This window comes from Anas acuta, chromosome 19, assembly GCF_963932015.1.
Source record: "Anas acuta chromosome 19, bAnaAcu1.1, whole genome shotgun sequence".
In the NCBI taxonomy this organism is placed as follows: Eukaryota; Metazoa; Chordata; class Aves; order Anseriformes; family Anatidae; genus Anas; species Anas acuta.
Window position 1 is genome coordinate 4,843,961 of NC_088997.1, and position 14,431 is coordinate 4,858,391.

Sequence of the window (14,431 nt, forward strand, 5' to 3'; positions counted from 1 at the left end):
TGGTGCGGTCACACAACTCGACAAACAAGGTACTTCTATAACAAGATATTCGCTGTCAAATTAGACACCTCTTCAAATTAACAAGCTTCGAAATACCCTGGGCTCACATACACTGCAAATGAGAACCGAGCTGCAACGTAGCACTTCTCCACCACCACCACCACCACCCCATTCCTGCAGCTCACACCCAGCAGCCCCACACCGCGCCGTACCTTCAGGCTCTTGGGCTGCTGCCGGACCTCCATGACGTGCTTACGCCTCAGCTCCCGCTCCCGGCGCTTGTTGTACTCCAGCTGGTTGGTGAGCTCGGTCTGGTGCTGGAGTCGGATCAGCTCACAGCGCATCTTCTGGATGGTGCTGAGATGGCGGAACTCCAGCTCCTGCATGGACTCGTGCTGACGCAGCAGCATGGCGTGCTCCAGGTCCTTCTGGGTCTGCCTTTTGTTTAACTCCTAACAGGACGGCAAAGGGATTTATTAGCTTCTTGGAGAATGCAAATCTCAAAGTACAAGATGACATTTCACTCTGTTCACAAGGGCACTTCTTTCAAGCCGTTTGAGGACAAAGCAGGGTTTCTACACTTATCAGAAGTACGCTACCGGTAATTTTTCCTTCCTCATTTCACTTTTCTTCTTCCTGTTCTAGATGCAAAACAGTAAGCACTTTCTGGAAAGGACCTTAATTGTTCCATCTGCCGACTTTTTGGACCTAACAATTCTCTCAAAATAGGAGACTAATCTGAACATTCGACTCTTAACGATTGCAAAAAATACCAAACCATTATTTTACTAAAATATTTCAGATTGGTAAATAACACTTCGGTGAGATTGGAGTTGGGTTGCAGATGAGATACATTTCACACAGATGGTTCCAGAGCCCCATCTCTGCCTATTCTCTTACCTCCCGAACCAGGTCCTGCTCCAGATTATGGCGGCCGAGGAGCATCCGTCTCTTAAAACGGCGACACTCCAGCTCCAAGTACTGTCTCTGACGCCTCAGTAAGTTGGCTTCTTCCTCTGCCTGGAAATGCTGGATGTTCTCCTTCTGCTTGGAGAGCCACTCCTGCTTCTCCTTCTTTGGAGTGCTCTGGTTTTCATTCAGCTCCTGATAAGAGTAAGGTAATTAATTGTGGAATAGTAGCTCTTCGGCCTTGAACAGCTGGGTGGATCTGCCTAATAAACTATGCTGCAGACAAAGCCATTCCACACGGTCTTCTCGTGTTCAGTATGATCTAAGCCTCTGCAAAATGCATCATATCGCATATCCAAGGGAACACCAGGAGACAGTTCATAGCTGCCTTTTGTTTTGGTTTGGTTTTGCTTTGGCCCTTTTAATGAGTCAAAATCGGGTTCATGTCCACAGTTCCCAGACATATATATGAGCTCAAAACATAAAAAGGATGGTTTGCCACAGAAAACACAGGCCCCAAATACATGGTCCCAAAGGAGCGAGATGAGAAGAAAAGCGCTGTCACCCCATCTCATTTACAAACACTGCTCACACACATCTCCAGTCACACAAAGCACAACAGAAAATTCCTGCACCTTTCTTGATCAGAACACACACACGTTTTGTAAGGAACTCATCACGGTGGACTACTCACTAAGATTTCATAACTTACAAAAACAATAAAAAGAAGTGCACAGGTGAAACGTAAGGCCACAGTTTCCACATTTGTAATAAACACACAGCTTGAGGCATCTGCCACAAAAGAATCTGCTTACTTGAACCGCATGCTGGAGGTGCCCATACAGTAACTAGACTTGTGATACATTTCACCTGAAGTATGAGACAGAATTCCTCTGTATATCAGGGTTTTTTTTTGCTACACTGTAATCTACTGCCTGCCCAGGAAAAGATTCCATGTTATTATAAAAAGCCCACGTTACTATAGTTTTTGTCAAATCTTTCATGGCTCTACTGCTCTTTGGCCTTTTTCTCCCAGGAAATGTCTATGTTTGGGAATATTCTCCTTTGGGGAAAGTTCCAAGGCTGCGTCACAGAAGTTGATGGTTGAGCTCTAAACAGTTCTTTCAAAAAAATTATTTATACTGCTTACACTTTCAGCCACTCCATAAAAAGAATCAGGAAGTTTGATTCTACAGTTTCTCTGCATTTCACAAAGGTCATGGTTTTCACGACAATACAGTGATTACTGAACTATTGGACTGCTTTTCCCATTAAAATTAAGTGTTTTTACAGGTATTTGCCTTTAAACATAATCTGCAAGTCACCTTTACTGCTCTGTTTTCTTCATGCTGCAGAAATATTTAGTGATGAGAAACTTCACTAACTGCTGCAGTGCACATTCAATATCTGCAGCAACCAGGTATGAGAAAAATGCTCATAACCTTCCTTAATCTTTGTTTTTTCAACCTTCTTACTCTAAGGTTAAAGTCATGAAACAAATACAGTACATACAGGACTTTGTTCACGAAATGCAGAACTTGCTGCAGTTTAGGTACAGATTTCTTGCTCACATTGGCACTCTTATTTCCAACCATTCACCGCTCACACTATCATGCACTGTATTATTGGTTCACATTCCTCATTACAGATGGGTTACCTCTTTCAGCTGCTCCTTACGGAGTTTGTATTCTCTCTTCTGGGACTCCAGGAAACTGTTCAATTCTTTTTTCTGTTGGGCCTGAATATGCTGCTGAAACTTTTTTTCTTCGTTGGCCATCACTTTAGCCTACAGCAAATCCAGAAGCAGATCAGTTTCTGAGGCCTAATCAATTGTAGCTTATGTTCCATTTTAGCCCCAAGACCTGGAACTCATGGTTCAACAACCACAATACTCACCATGACTCTGAAAAAGCACAAGCCTCAGGAGTTTGCCCTTAACCTCTTCTTATTCCCTCCCACCCCCAACAATACACCAGTAGGAGTCCTTTTTCAGTGCTTCATTTTCTCAATCCTATTGTTCAGCTATTCTTTCCTAACAAAGTCAACACTTTATGACCAGCTATATTCATAGCCCTCCACCAAGAGATCTAAGATGAACAAATAATCAATAATAATCTCTGTAGGTGGCACCACTTCATTATAAATTATTTAAAAGCATAAAAACCCCCATATCCACAAGCAACCAGACAGTGAGCCTTTAAGCACAGCTGGCACATTTCTCTGCAGGCTCATCTGCCTCCATAACACTCGATGGCAGTCAGTTATTGACAGCATACACAAGGCAAAAGAAAGGAAAACCCTTACAGTAGTTTTTCTGGGGTCAGCATACTAACATTTAGTATAACGCACTGCGATGAAGGACATACCTTTCCTCTAGTTACATAAACCCCTTAGTGTAAGGAGGTGCTGTATTAGCCTTTTTCTAATTAGCAATTTGCTTGGCTCCTGAAAACAGACATGTAAGAGACTACAATGTCATCTGTTCATCAGTGAGGGGAAGTGGACAATTCAATGTAATTAATAAATGTAGACTAGTCTGTTAAACTGTAATCTCCTACCTCCTTCTCCATGGCTGCTTGGTGCTTTTTAATTAGCTTTTCCATTTCTGCAGCAAAATTGTTACGCTGTGTTTCAAGATCTTTGTCCAACCTGAGGCGATGCTCGTCCATCTCTGCCTTCAGTTTATTCTCTAATGCCATCAGTTGTTTCTGGTGTTGCCGTCTCATACGTTTATAGCCAGACATCTGCTCTCGGAGTTCAGAGTCTTGTTCATGTTCCTGCATTTGCCTTGTCACCTAGGAAGATAACCACATCGGGGCAAAGTAAGTTAATGCTGCTTCTTCTGCTTTTCAGCAGTCTTCAGACCACAAAAGAAAGCTATTCAGTAAAGAAATGTAATTTTGCTGTAAAGAAAAGCACACCTCCTCGTGGCAGTAGAGCAGATTAAAAACTGAATTCTGCTGTAGATGATAAGCTCACATGGGATCCAGCAGAAAAACTGCACAATTGTTATAAAGCTGGTGCTAAATAATGTCTCTTTAGCCCAATGTAATATGGGTGTGCATATGTACATGCATACACAAATGTACATAATATACATATGAAAATAAAAGCCAGCTTATTATTATAAGCTGGCTCTTGCATTCTACTAAGCCTATTGGTTTTATAAATACCTAATATACACAAATTACATTTGTCCAGGTGTCTCCTTTACGCTTTTATTAACTCCCATTAAGCTATTTCAGCGATAATATCTCAGTCAATGAAGATAGCTCATATTCTCATGAAATCCTAAAAGCTCTAAGTAGTTTAATAGTGCCGTGTTCAAAGGCATCCCTTCCTCTACAACTTCATCAAAATAAAAAGCTTAACATACCAGCGATGCTGTGCGTATAGTAGCAAAGTGCTCTCGATTGCGATAATGAGACTTGTGGCGAGATACTTGGGGAGGAGACTGGGGTTCTGATGCCCTCGTTCGAGGATCTGATTCCTCTCTGTAGTTTTCTTCCTCCTTATCAGCAAATATTAACACGAGAGAATAAAAAGAATCACCATTACTAAATATTTTTATTTTGGTTTGCTACAAAAAACATTTAAAAGAGAAGAAAGTAAACCAGTTTTACATTCATCGGCTCTGAGGGATCCTCCTGCCAATAGGTTGGACAAAGGAATATATTGCAACGGGAGCTGTGGTCTAGGATGTTTAATTTGGAAATTTCATTGCGCAATTTTATTACTAGGAGGAAAATTACTAATTACTGCTGTATATGAAAAAAATAAATGGAAAACTGAAAACTGAGTTAAATAGTTTACTTCAACAAAGCATAAAAGCTATAAAGTAGATTATATCAAGCCAGAGAGACAAAAACAACATCTTTGTAACCCTGAAAGACAGAGGATGATTTTCATTACACCCACTACAGAAATACCTCAAAGCAAAATTTAAAATTTGTCATGGTGTATTCCACATTCTTATTTTGAGTTTGTCATTCATCACAGAGCGATTAGTAGTTAGATATGATATACTAATTAACTCCCTGAGGAAATACCTGTGTCTTTGTTGCATATCTGGGCAAAGAACAAAACATTCTAACCACACCTATCATTAGCGAGGGAAACGTTACTGGTTTGAGAAAATGTATGATAACCCCTCCGTAGCAAGAGCAGCACGGTTCAGAGTGACAATCTGCAGTTATCCTTCATCATGCAGAGGGGTAAGGCACTCAAAGGGATTTCACAGCTTGCCATGGCCACAGTGCTGCATTTCTTTTTCTGTGCCTCTTTGCTCATTAACCAAATATTCCAATCAAGTGCTGGGAAGTTGGGGGCATTAGGAACAGATTTCAATCACTAGTGGGGGTCTTAAATTTAAGAATTCACTAACTAGGAGGAAAAACAGGGGAACTCTCACGTCCTTCTGTGCCATGAAGCAGTGCTCTGCAAGGTAAGGGCATTCACTAAATGAATGTTTTCACAACCTGCCTTTCCAAGTCCTCATGATCAAGCAAACAATTTTGAAACAATTCAATTACCAAAATAATTGTTACCGAATTAATAGGAATGATTTTTAGAGCTACTGTCCAAAGTTTCCAATGCACATTAATGTATTTGGGACACATCACACAAACTGCCAATAATGATTTAGAATAGGAAGCACTCAATGACTTTTTATTATTGTATCAATACAAACCCACTCCCATTTTATGTTTTCAAAGTTATCCAGCCAAAAATCCAATGCTCACCGGCTTTAAATGAATGACAGAGCTATTTGACATCACCGTGTGGTCCCCTTCCATCATATCCAGCTCGCTCTTATCATCTGAGGCATCTGGAAGACTGTTAACACTACTGCTTTGGCTACTGGCACTGATAGACATACTAGGAATGGACTGATTACTTCCGACACTATTCACTGTTCCTGTCCTGCCGACACCATGATCTTGTTCCTAGAAGAAAGGAATTATTAGAAAAAATTAGAAAACAAGAAAACTCAAATCTATTACAGCTCTATCTGTGGACATTACCAAATTATACGCTCATTCCATTCCTTTATATAGGTATCTACCTGCCATCTCATGGCAGTTCCCACCCTCCAGGCATTGTCGTGAAACATTTCTCTTGTGGGATGCTGGGGAGAGAAAGAAGCAACCTTGTCAAGATTAACTGGCTGATGTCAGATTCTTTTCAACAGCGAGCCTGTTAACAAGCTGAACTCTATCTTGAATCAGCACCAGCGTGTCACCAGAAACTGTTCTGACACCAGCATCATCTAAGTAGGTGTTCAGCTGGGACCCTGCACCTTGCACAGTTCCTTTCTGTAGATGAGAGCACTGGACTCTCTGCAATTCAGGGAGTCTGAATTTTCATGTGTGTGACTGCAGAATGCAACCCAAAAAAAGGAAAAATAAAATTCTGTGCCTTTTTTCTCTTTTTTTTCCCCCTCTCTTTCTTTCTTTTTTTTTTTTTTTTTTTTAAATCAAGTATGAATTTCTCTGTCTTAAATCTCAGAAAAACATTTTCTGGGTGTATCCAAAAGACTAGCATGAGGCTGGTACACACAGTCAAATTAGGGACTAAATACAGCTGCTGAAAAAGTCCTCATAAAGCTTTATAAATGGACAAAAGAAGGTAAGATTTGCATAACTGGAAGTTAACTGTTCAGGCATGGGCAAATGGCACGGCTTCTTGCCAGCACTAGCCATCTACCTTGTTTGTCCTCGTATGTGCCTTGAGGTAGGCTTTATTCCAAGTACAGACAGGAAGACAGAGTTTATAGCCAGGTGTGTAAATGCCCTCCATTCATTTTAGCAATATCTGAGCTACAGTTATTTAAATGACATCATCTTTCTCTGGTTCAGTGATGACATCCAAAGTTTCTCTCACCTCCTCCTCCTCCTGTGTTTCAACTGCAGGGCCATTGTGTGCCTCCTGGAAGAGGAGCTTCTTCATTTTACGATACTGCAGGTTGTCCAGTTCTCTCACTGCATCCTTTGTTCTCTGAATCAAGTCTATTAACACTGTTTCAGGCCGCTCCCGAAGAACAAACATGTGCTGCAGAACACACAAATAGGTGAGGGACCTCTCATGCCTCCAGTGCACATGCTTTGAGGATATAACAGTTAGGAAATCTTGTTGGTTTTGTTAGCCCTCTTTTCTGCACAGGAGGAGAATACCTTGACAGCTTACATTGTCACTATATTTAGATTTCATGATCCAGACAGATTTCTGAACGATTGTTTTCTGATGGGAGACAACCACCAAAAAATAACGATGTGAAACAAAACAGGGAAAAAAAAAAAAACAGAAGTGGTATTGCATGTACTATGAAAACAGGCTCAGGTTAAAATTAGACTTCTTTGGGTGTTGGGTATTTGGATACATTATCTAGCTGTGTCTCAGTGGGGAAAGAGCAGCAAATAACATACAAATGCTAGAAGTCTTACATTGGTTAACATCGCTAACCGAATGTTAAATAACGTATCAGCTAACTCTTACTATAAAACCAATTTCCTAGTTTAATAAAGCTTGAGAATCAAATATTCAAGCATACAGCTCAGTCGTAAATAGGCTGTGAACTGCACGCTCAGTCCTAAAAGCCATGTTATGCCTTTTTTTTTTTCTTTTTTAGAGATATTCACTACATTTCACTGCAAAGGTAGCTACATTTTGCTAATAGTTAAAACAAGTCTTCCCTATGTATGTCAGAGGCAGTTTTTCCAGTCTCCAAATGAAATGTGCTGTGCAAGCATGAGTCATTATTAACATCACCACTAGTTTCATTTTGTTCCTTTGGAGGGCTGTATTGCCATTTCCAACATGTCACATTCCCTACCTGTCCCTCTAAAGTGGCATGCAGCTGTTTCAGACTATAGATATGGAAGGAATACATTCACAAACGTTTAATTTCCATCAATGTTCTCTTTAATTGCAGTGCATTGCTCAAAATAAAACCAATCTGCAGAATTCTGAAATGGCAGGACTACACACCCACACCAAAACCTTTACAGGGTAATTGCATTTTACTTTCTGAATGCACCATTTTTAAAGAGGCAAAAGTCCTCAGAACCAGCTAAGTAAAAACATGCAAGAAGGTGATGATAAAACCTTCATAAATAGCATCCATTTTCAGTTAATGCAGTATTTTGGAAAAATGGCAGTTTAGCAGAAACATGGCAGGGATAAAAAATTCCCCAAAATAATGTCATGAGCACTGCAAAGAGAATGACAAGCTAGCAGAATTCTGAATGCCACCTGATGCCACAGAGGAAATCCATCAAAGTTCCACTTATAATAAAGCAGCTCTAACACCTAAGTTCTGCGCGAGTCGTGTTCGCTCAGGGAACACGTCAGCTTTTTGCAACCATCTACCACACTGGTATCCAGTATCTGCAGCATACCAGAGGAATAATAAAACAAAACAAAACAAGAAATAAAGCAGGAGATAATCTGCAGATGGTTGAGGCATATTCATGTCCAGGTGAAGTATGGGGAAGAAAATCTGCCTCTCTCTGACCCCTTCCCCCAGAGATACCATTAGAACAGCAGATTTCAGTCCTACGTGTAAAGCACATAGGTGATGGGAGAGGATAAAAAGCCTTTAGGGGTATATATAGCATAGAATAAAGAGGGAAGTAAAGAAAGGCATTTGTTAACTAATGCATGGCAGCTCTGTCAGGATTAATTATAATCACTGGAAGGATAAACTGAGCTTAAGCAACCGAAACCCTCGACATGTTGATGGTCAGCCAGTGTTACTTGCGTGTTCTCATCATGAGAACAAGGCTGGCATGGAGAATCACCTGGGGAGCTGCCCGAGATGCTGCAAAGGGTCAGCACAGCTAGGAATGCCAGCTGATTACACTCCCCGGACCCTGAGCTCAAAGACACTGAGGCTAACGGGCAGAGCATCGTTAACTGTAACCTAGTGCTGTAGGTGAGACAGAAGAACGTCACAGGGCACAGCCCCGTTCTAACACCACGTGGAAAACAAAAAGGACAAGCGAGCCAACCTTCAGAAGCTCCTCTGATGTGGGCCTGTCTTGAGGAATCTTCTGGAGGCAAGAATCTACGAAGTTTCGAAAATAATCAGACCTGTGGCAAGGAAAGGGGGAAAAAAATCCATCTGAATTAACTACCCAGTTGATTTTGAAAGCTCATTAAGGCATCAAGACATTCACATCTGGGTGCTGCTACTAGAAAGAGTGCGGAGAAATCAAATAGACCCACCACCTTATACCTCTGACATCCCTAATCAAGCCAAAGCTCACAGCTACCAGTGGGCAGGTTCCTGTAACCTCAGCTTCCAGAGAAAGTTTCAGCTCAAGAACATGAAAACAAGGGCAATTTGAGAGCAGCAGAAGTTTTGTATAAAAGCAAACACCCACTCGTTTCCATGTCAGCATCTAACTTGTCAAATTCTCTGTTGCACAAACTCTTCAAGGCCTAAGCAGAGCTTCTGCCCTGCTCTGCCCCCCGTGTGCAGGTGTGTTTCATCCTCAGACTGTATCAACACACCATTCCTGAAATGCCTTCAGACCCGACTTCCACCCTGTTGTGCAATCTGTCACAAGCAAGGCTTAAGGCCACGATTTGTTTAGTAACACCACCTCTTCCCCCATCAGCTAAAATTCCCTATTTCGTCTTTTTTTCCCCTGAACACAAGTTTCCAGAAGAGCACGATTAAACACTGAGAATAGCGGTACATCGGCTGGACAGGTTTTCTTTCTTTTTCCATCCCACCCCGCCCCTCCACCATGTAATGTGGGGTTTTGCTACCGCAATTTTTCAGTAAATTAAGTTCTTGCATCTTTTGGTCAGAAAAATGCAGAAAATGAGTCGAATGTTTTGTCAAGCACCAGGGTGTGAAATAGCCTAAGCAGAAAATCTCTGAAGTAGAAAAAAAAAAATCTAAAAATAAGGTACAATGTATTATGTTAGGGGCCTAGGACTACAGCTCAGAAAAACATAATTAGGAAGTTTTTAACTTTTGAAATCAGTTTACTGTTTCAAAAAAAGACAGTCATTTGAGGCTGGGAGGCACAAAATGTTGCTGCTGTGATTTATTCTTCTGAAGTTTATGCAACAGACACTTGCCACATACAAGCAGTGTCTTCATCTTTCAGAGCAATACTTCAACAAAACAAGGTTTAGGAATTGACAGTGTGGTTTGTGATTTAAAAAAAAAAAAAGCAAAAAGAACAAAAACACTAAACCCCACATTTTTGGCTAGCCTCTGAGCTTCAAAAGTTTACTGGCCCATGTATCATATTTATTACAGGATCTTGCATTCTTCCAGCAGCTCGTCCTGTTCCTACTACATTCTAGACCCTAAAATGCATATTTAGTAATTGGTCAATTTTGTGTATAGTGTACAGCGATCCTAATAAGAACCTTCCAGCTCACATCTTCCCAATAGGAATCCAGCCATTTCAAGAACTCAGCATGACAAAGCACTCCATTTACAGCAGTTCCCTACAACATTCCTCCCTCAGTAATACTCACCATTCATTAGACTGTAGTGTAGGGGATTCATTCTGCGCTATGTGATATAAGGCACTCATTGCGTTCATATTAAACAAAGGAGGCTTCCTTTCCGCTACACACAAAAGAAAATAATTTTTATATAGGGAGATAGTCTCAGGTTTGTTTTTTTTTGCTCTTTTATATTTTTCAGTTTACATCCCTTTAACAAGAAAACCACATCAGCAGAATCACTGTTGCCTGAACACGGAACCCCAAACCAACCCTACCCTGCAATCAGACAGATATGTTGGCATATGTCCTATACCATCAGTTTCTCCACTGCAGAAGATGAAAGCACTTTGAAGATCAAATGCCTCGTCCTCTCAAGTTTCTAAATTACGTGGTTTATCATAGTTGAGTTCTCTGACTCATTTAAATGTCCTAAAATAGGAGTAAGTTAACAGTAAGATCTATACTCAGTGTTTAGCCACTAACATCCTTGGTTTGGTGTCACCCTTCTGCTTTTGTTTGCTTGTTTTGTTTTCAAACAAAACAGCACAACACTAGAGTTGCTAAAAAGCTGATACATTTTTCATTTTATCAGGACATCACGGCAGTGATGTAGAAAAAGCTGGTTACAACAGCCATCGAATCACACTGAACTGACTAAGCACCCGGGCAGGAAGTCAGGCACAGGCTAACTCTAACTCTATACTATTTTGAGAGTTGCATTCTCTTTGGCTCTTCTCTCTTTCAAGCTTGTGTTACTCTTATAGACTGACACAGCATGAAAACTTAATGAGGAAGGAGATGATCTCACTGTAACAACAAAATTGAAGCTTCATCAGAATGTTTATAGGGTAAACCTATAAAGCTCAGCCTCACTATAAACATTCCAGAGAAGCTGGTCAGGCCATGAGGACATTCCTGCACCAGTGAAAATGCAACAGAAAGCTTTCCTTCCTGGGAAAAAAAATGAGAAAAAATAGTTTTTTATTCTGCTCTTTAACTTGAATAGTAGCAGTATCCTATGTATCAGAGATCACAGCTATTTGTTGCTGTCAGGGAACAGACTAAGCCCTACAAATTCCTGACAACTGGTAAATTGAGGAGTTAAGCCCCATGCAGCAATTTACCTGCTCTAAGCTGTCAGATAACCAGTTGTCTCTACTCAGGATCAGACTGATGATCCACTAAACTACTTTAACTGGCTGCTCTCCCTATCTTTTTTTCTCTTAACTCACCTGGATAAAGTACAAATCTTCAGGAAACAGCGAAACTGAGACCTCAGTGAGGGCCATTTCTAAGACTAAGCAACAGTTTGAGAAGACTGTGAGATGTCTCATTTTCCTGCCTTCTTCCCATGCTTACTCAAACCAACACACATGAGATAACCACACCGATCCAGCCTATAATACTCTACCGTCTTGACCTGGCCTCACCTCCCACCAAGTTAGAAACCATACACAAAGCCTAACGCTTCGTATTGCAAAAATGCAGCGTGCAGTACGGCACCCGGGGGTGTGGTGGCCATGAGCTAACTGCATTCCTGGAGCACTGCAGCCAGCCAAATCTCCTCGGTCCACTCAGAGCAGGATTCTGTCATGGCAGTCACACCCCTTGAACTTGCTTTATATTGGCAACAAAAAATCTCTGCTCTGAAGAAAGAATCTATTTCGCGTCCTGGAAGAAAATGAAGTTGACAGTTTGGAATGCCAGACAGCATTTTTAGCTAAACTGTGCAGTTCACATGGATTAGCGTTTTCCTGAGAGCTCCTGCTGCCCCACCAGGCTGCTCCTCCTGCGTGGTCGCTTTGGAGCACAAGCGATGAGATCTGACAAGGATGGCAGGACAGCCTCAGGTACAACAAGCAGGAATAAAGCTCACCATCCCTGGACCTTACAGCTACATGCTCCTAAAGAGCTGGGTCCTGACTAACATCTAAGTAGTGCTGTGTTGTGCTTCCATGAGTGTATTTTTGTTCCTAGAAAATATCACGCAGTACATTTAAATAGAATGCTATACTAACGTAGTCCTTTTCAATTGATGTTCTGCTTTAGGAAGTCTGTTCAAATGGCAGTAGCATAATTTCTTCTGGTTTTGATTTATAGGTTAACACTTCAAATTGGATTATTCCTTTTTTTTTTTTTTCCTTTTGGTAAAAAGAGATTTTCTAGCCAAATCTATTCACAAATGGCAACGTACACTGAATATAGCTTTGAAACTGTTCACTTATCCCAAACTTCCCATCATTGCAGGACTGATTCATATATCCTAAAGTTCCAGGCAAACAACATCAATTTATACCACTAAATATATTTTAACATTGGTATTTTCAATGGTTCATTTATAAACCTGTTCAGCAAGTAGACTGTTTTTCAGTTCAAAAGTTAATTGCCTCTCTCACAGAATGCGAACACGTTTAGTGATATAGATTAGCTATTTGCTTTGTTTATGTAACTCTTTCTTTGGGTACTGAAAACACCAGCTCAATTAACATCAAGTTGGAAACTTGGTCTTCAGTTCTGTAGCGCACATTTAGTTCTTTTCCCTAAAATTCAAGTCCCTGAGAAAACCAGGACAGGATGCAAACATATGTCTTCAGCACTGTCATTCAGCTGAAAAGTTCTAAGTATTAAACAGTTCTACTTCATAATTTCTGCAAAGAAAATAACTTACCTAACTCAATACAGGTAATTCCAAGAGACCAAACATCTACTTTGCCATCATACTGCCCTTCATCCATGGCTAAAATCACTTCTGGGGCCATCCTAAAATAGTAAATCAGTGCTCATAAAATTTTGTTCAGCCGAACACATTATCATCAGCAGTGTTTCAATGAAACAGACTATTTCACTGATTTCAGCTACCACGAACACAAAATTCCCCAAGATACCAGCCATGAACATGGGATACTGGAAACAAGGATCAGTTTGTATGTGGATGGACCTTAGAATGCCACTCAGCTGGGCACCCACGCTACTACAACCCCCTAAGGAGGCTGCACGATGTTTTCTTGTGCTTTGCCCAGCTCTCCATTCATGAGCATCGCCACCATCTCGCCCTCCCACATTTCCAATAGTTTAGCTGGCTGGCCAACTCTGGTGAAATAATTATAGCATGCAGTTGTGTAAACACCACAGATTCGGTGTAAGAGATCAAAAGCATACAAGGGATCTGCAAAGGGTTTTGTTCAATGAACCTGGCCTTTCCTATGAAAGAAAAAACACTTCAGTTATTTCAACAGCCAGATGCGGTAAGAACATACGAATTGTTAAAGCCACCGGGGGGAGGGATTAAAATATACCTCAGGTTATTAAATCCCACCCCCACCACTTAAAGTCAGGGTAAATAGAACAACAAAATATTTTTATTACTTTTTTTTGGTGAACTACAAGTACAAGGAGTCCCAATTTCTTGGAGTCAGAACCTAATTACGATTTAATCTCTTGCAAAGTACATTTTATCACTACCACAACTAGAGGATTACAAAGCTAGCTCCAGTGAAGTCCAAATACATTAAATACCCAGTAAATGATCCTTTCACTTCACATAGCCAGAAACGCTTAAAACACTTGGCTTACCAATATGGCGTCCCCACAAATGAGTTGGCAGGAGATGCTATGGAAGCAGATCCAAAGTCAGCAAGTTTCACCTGTCCTGGCTCTGTCAGCAGGATGTTTCCTGCCTTGATATCTCTGGTTATAGAATACAAACGTCAGTATTATTCCTCTCCAAAAAGGAAAAGCTTCTATAGGACACGACAAGCATTCACATGTGCAATCTGCAAAATACTCACATTTCCTCCAAAGACAAAACCTGTAATCTTTGGGCTAATAGCTTAACGTTACCCTTGATCTTTGAATCTAGCTTGTCTCAAAAATCAACTTAAAATTTCAGCTACTTCTAATGGCACACCTAGATAAGCTTCATATACAGTTCAGCAATAACTCCTTAACCAACATTTATAAATGTTTTTCAGGAAGTCCTAACAGTGCAATTATTCAAATCGCTTGTCCTACTGAAATGTAGCTGGTACTTTAAATAAAAGAGCCATTT

The 14,431-nt window shown here is 40.7% G+C and overlaps 1 protein-coding gene across 1 annotated transcript in view; it reads right to left on the reverse strand.

Moving 5' to 3' along the window:
• TAOK1 (TAO kinase 1) overlaps positions 1-14,431 on the reverse strand; it is a 65,310-nt gene that overhangs the window by 11,857 nt on the left and 39,022 nt on the right. The window contains exons 7-17 of the mRNA XM_068656048.1: positions 13,957-14,070; positions 13,052-13,143; positions 10,411-10,504; positions 8,919-9,000; positions 6,793-6,960; positions 5,652-5,855; positions 4,286-4,420; positions 3,468-3,704; positions 2,567-2,695; positions 901-1,104; positions 213-452 (exon numbers count right to left, since the gene is read on the reverse strand). Of these exons, the coding sequence (XP_068512149.1) occupies positions 213-452; positions 901-1,104; positions 2,567-2,695; positions 3,468-3,704; positions 4,286-4,420; positions 5,652-5,855; positions 6,793-6,960; positions 8,919-9,000; positions 10,411-10,504; positions 13,052-13,143; positions 13,957-14,070 (1,699 nt within the window). The remainder of the gene's footprint in view (positions 1-212; positions 453-900; positions 1,105-2,566; positions 2,696-3,467; positions 3,705-4,285; positions 4,421-5,651; positions 5,856-6,792; positions 6,961-8,918; positions 9,001-10,410; positions 10,505-13,051; positions 13,144-13,956; positions 14,071-14,431) is intronic.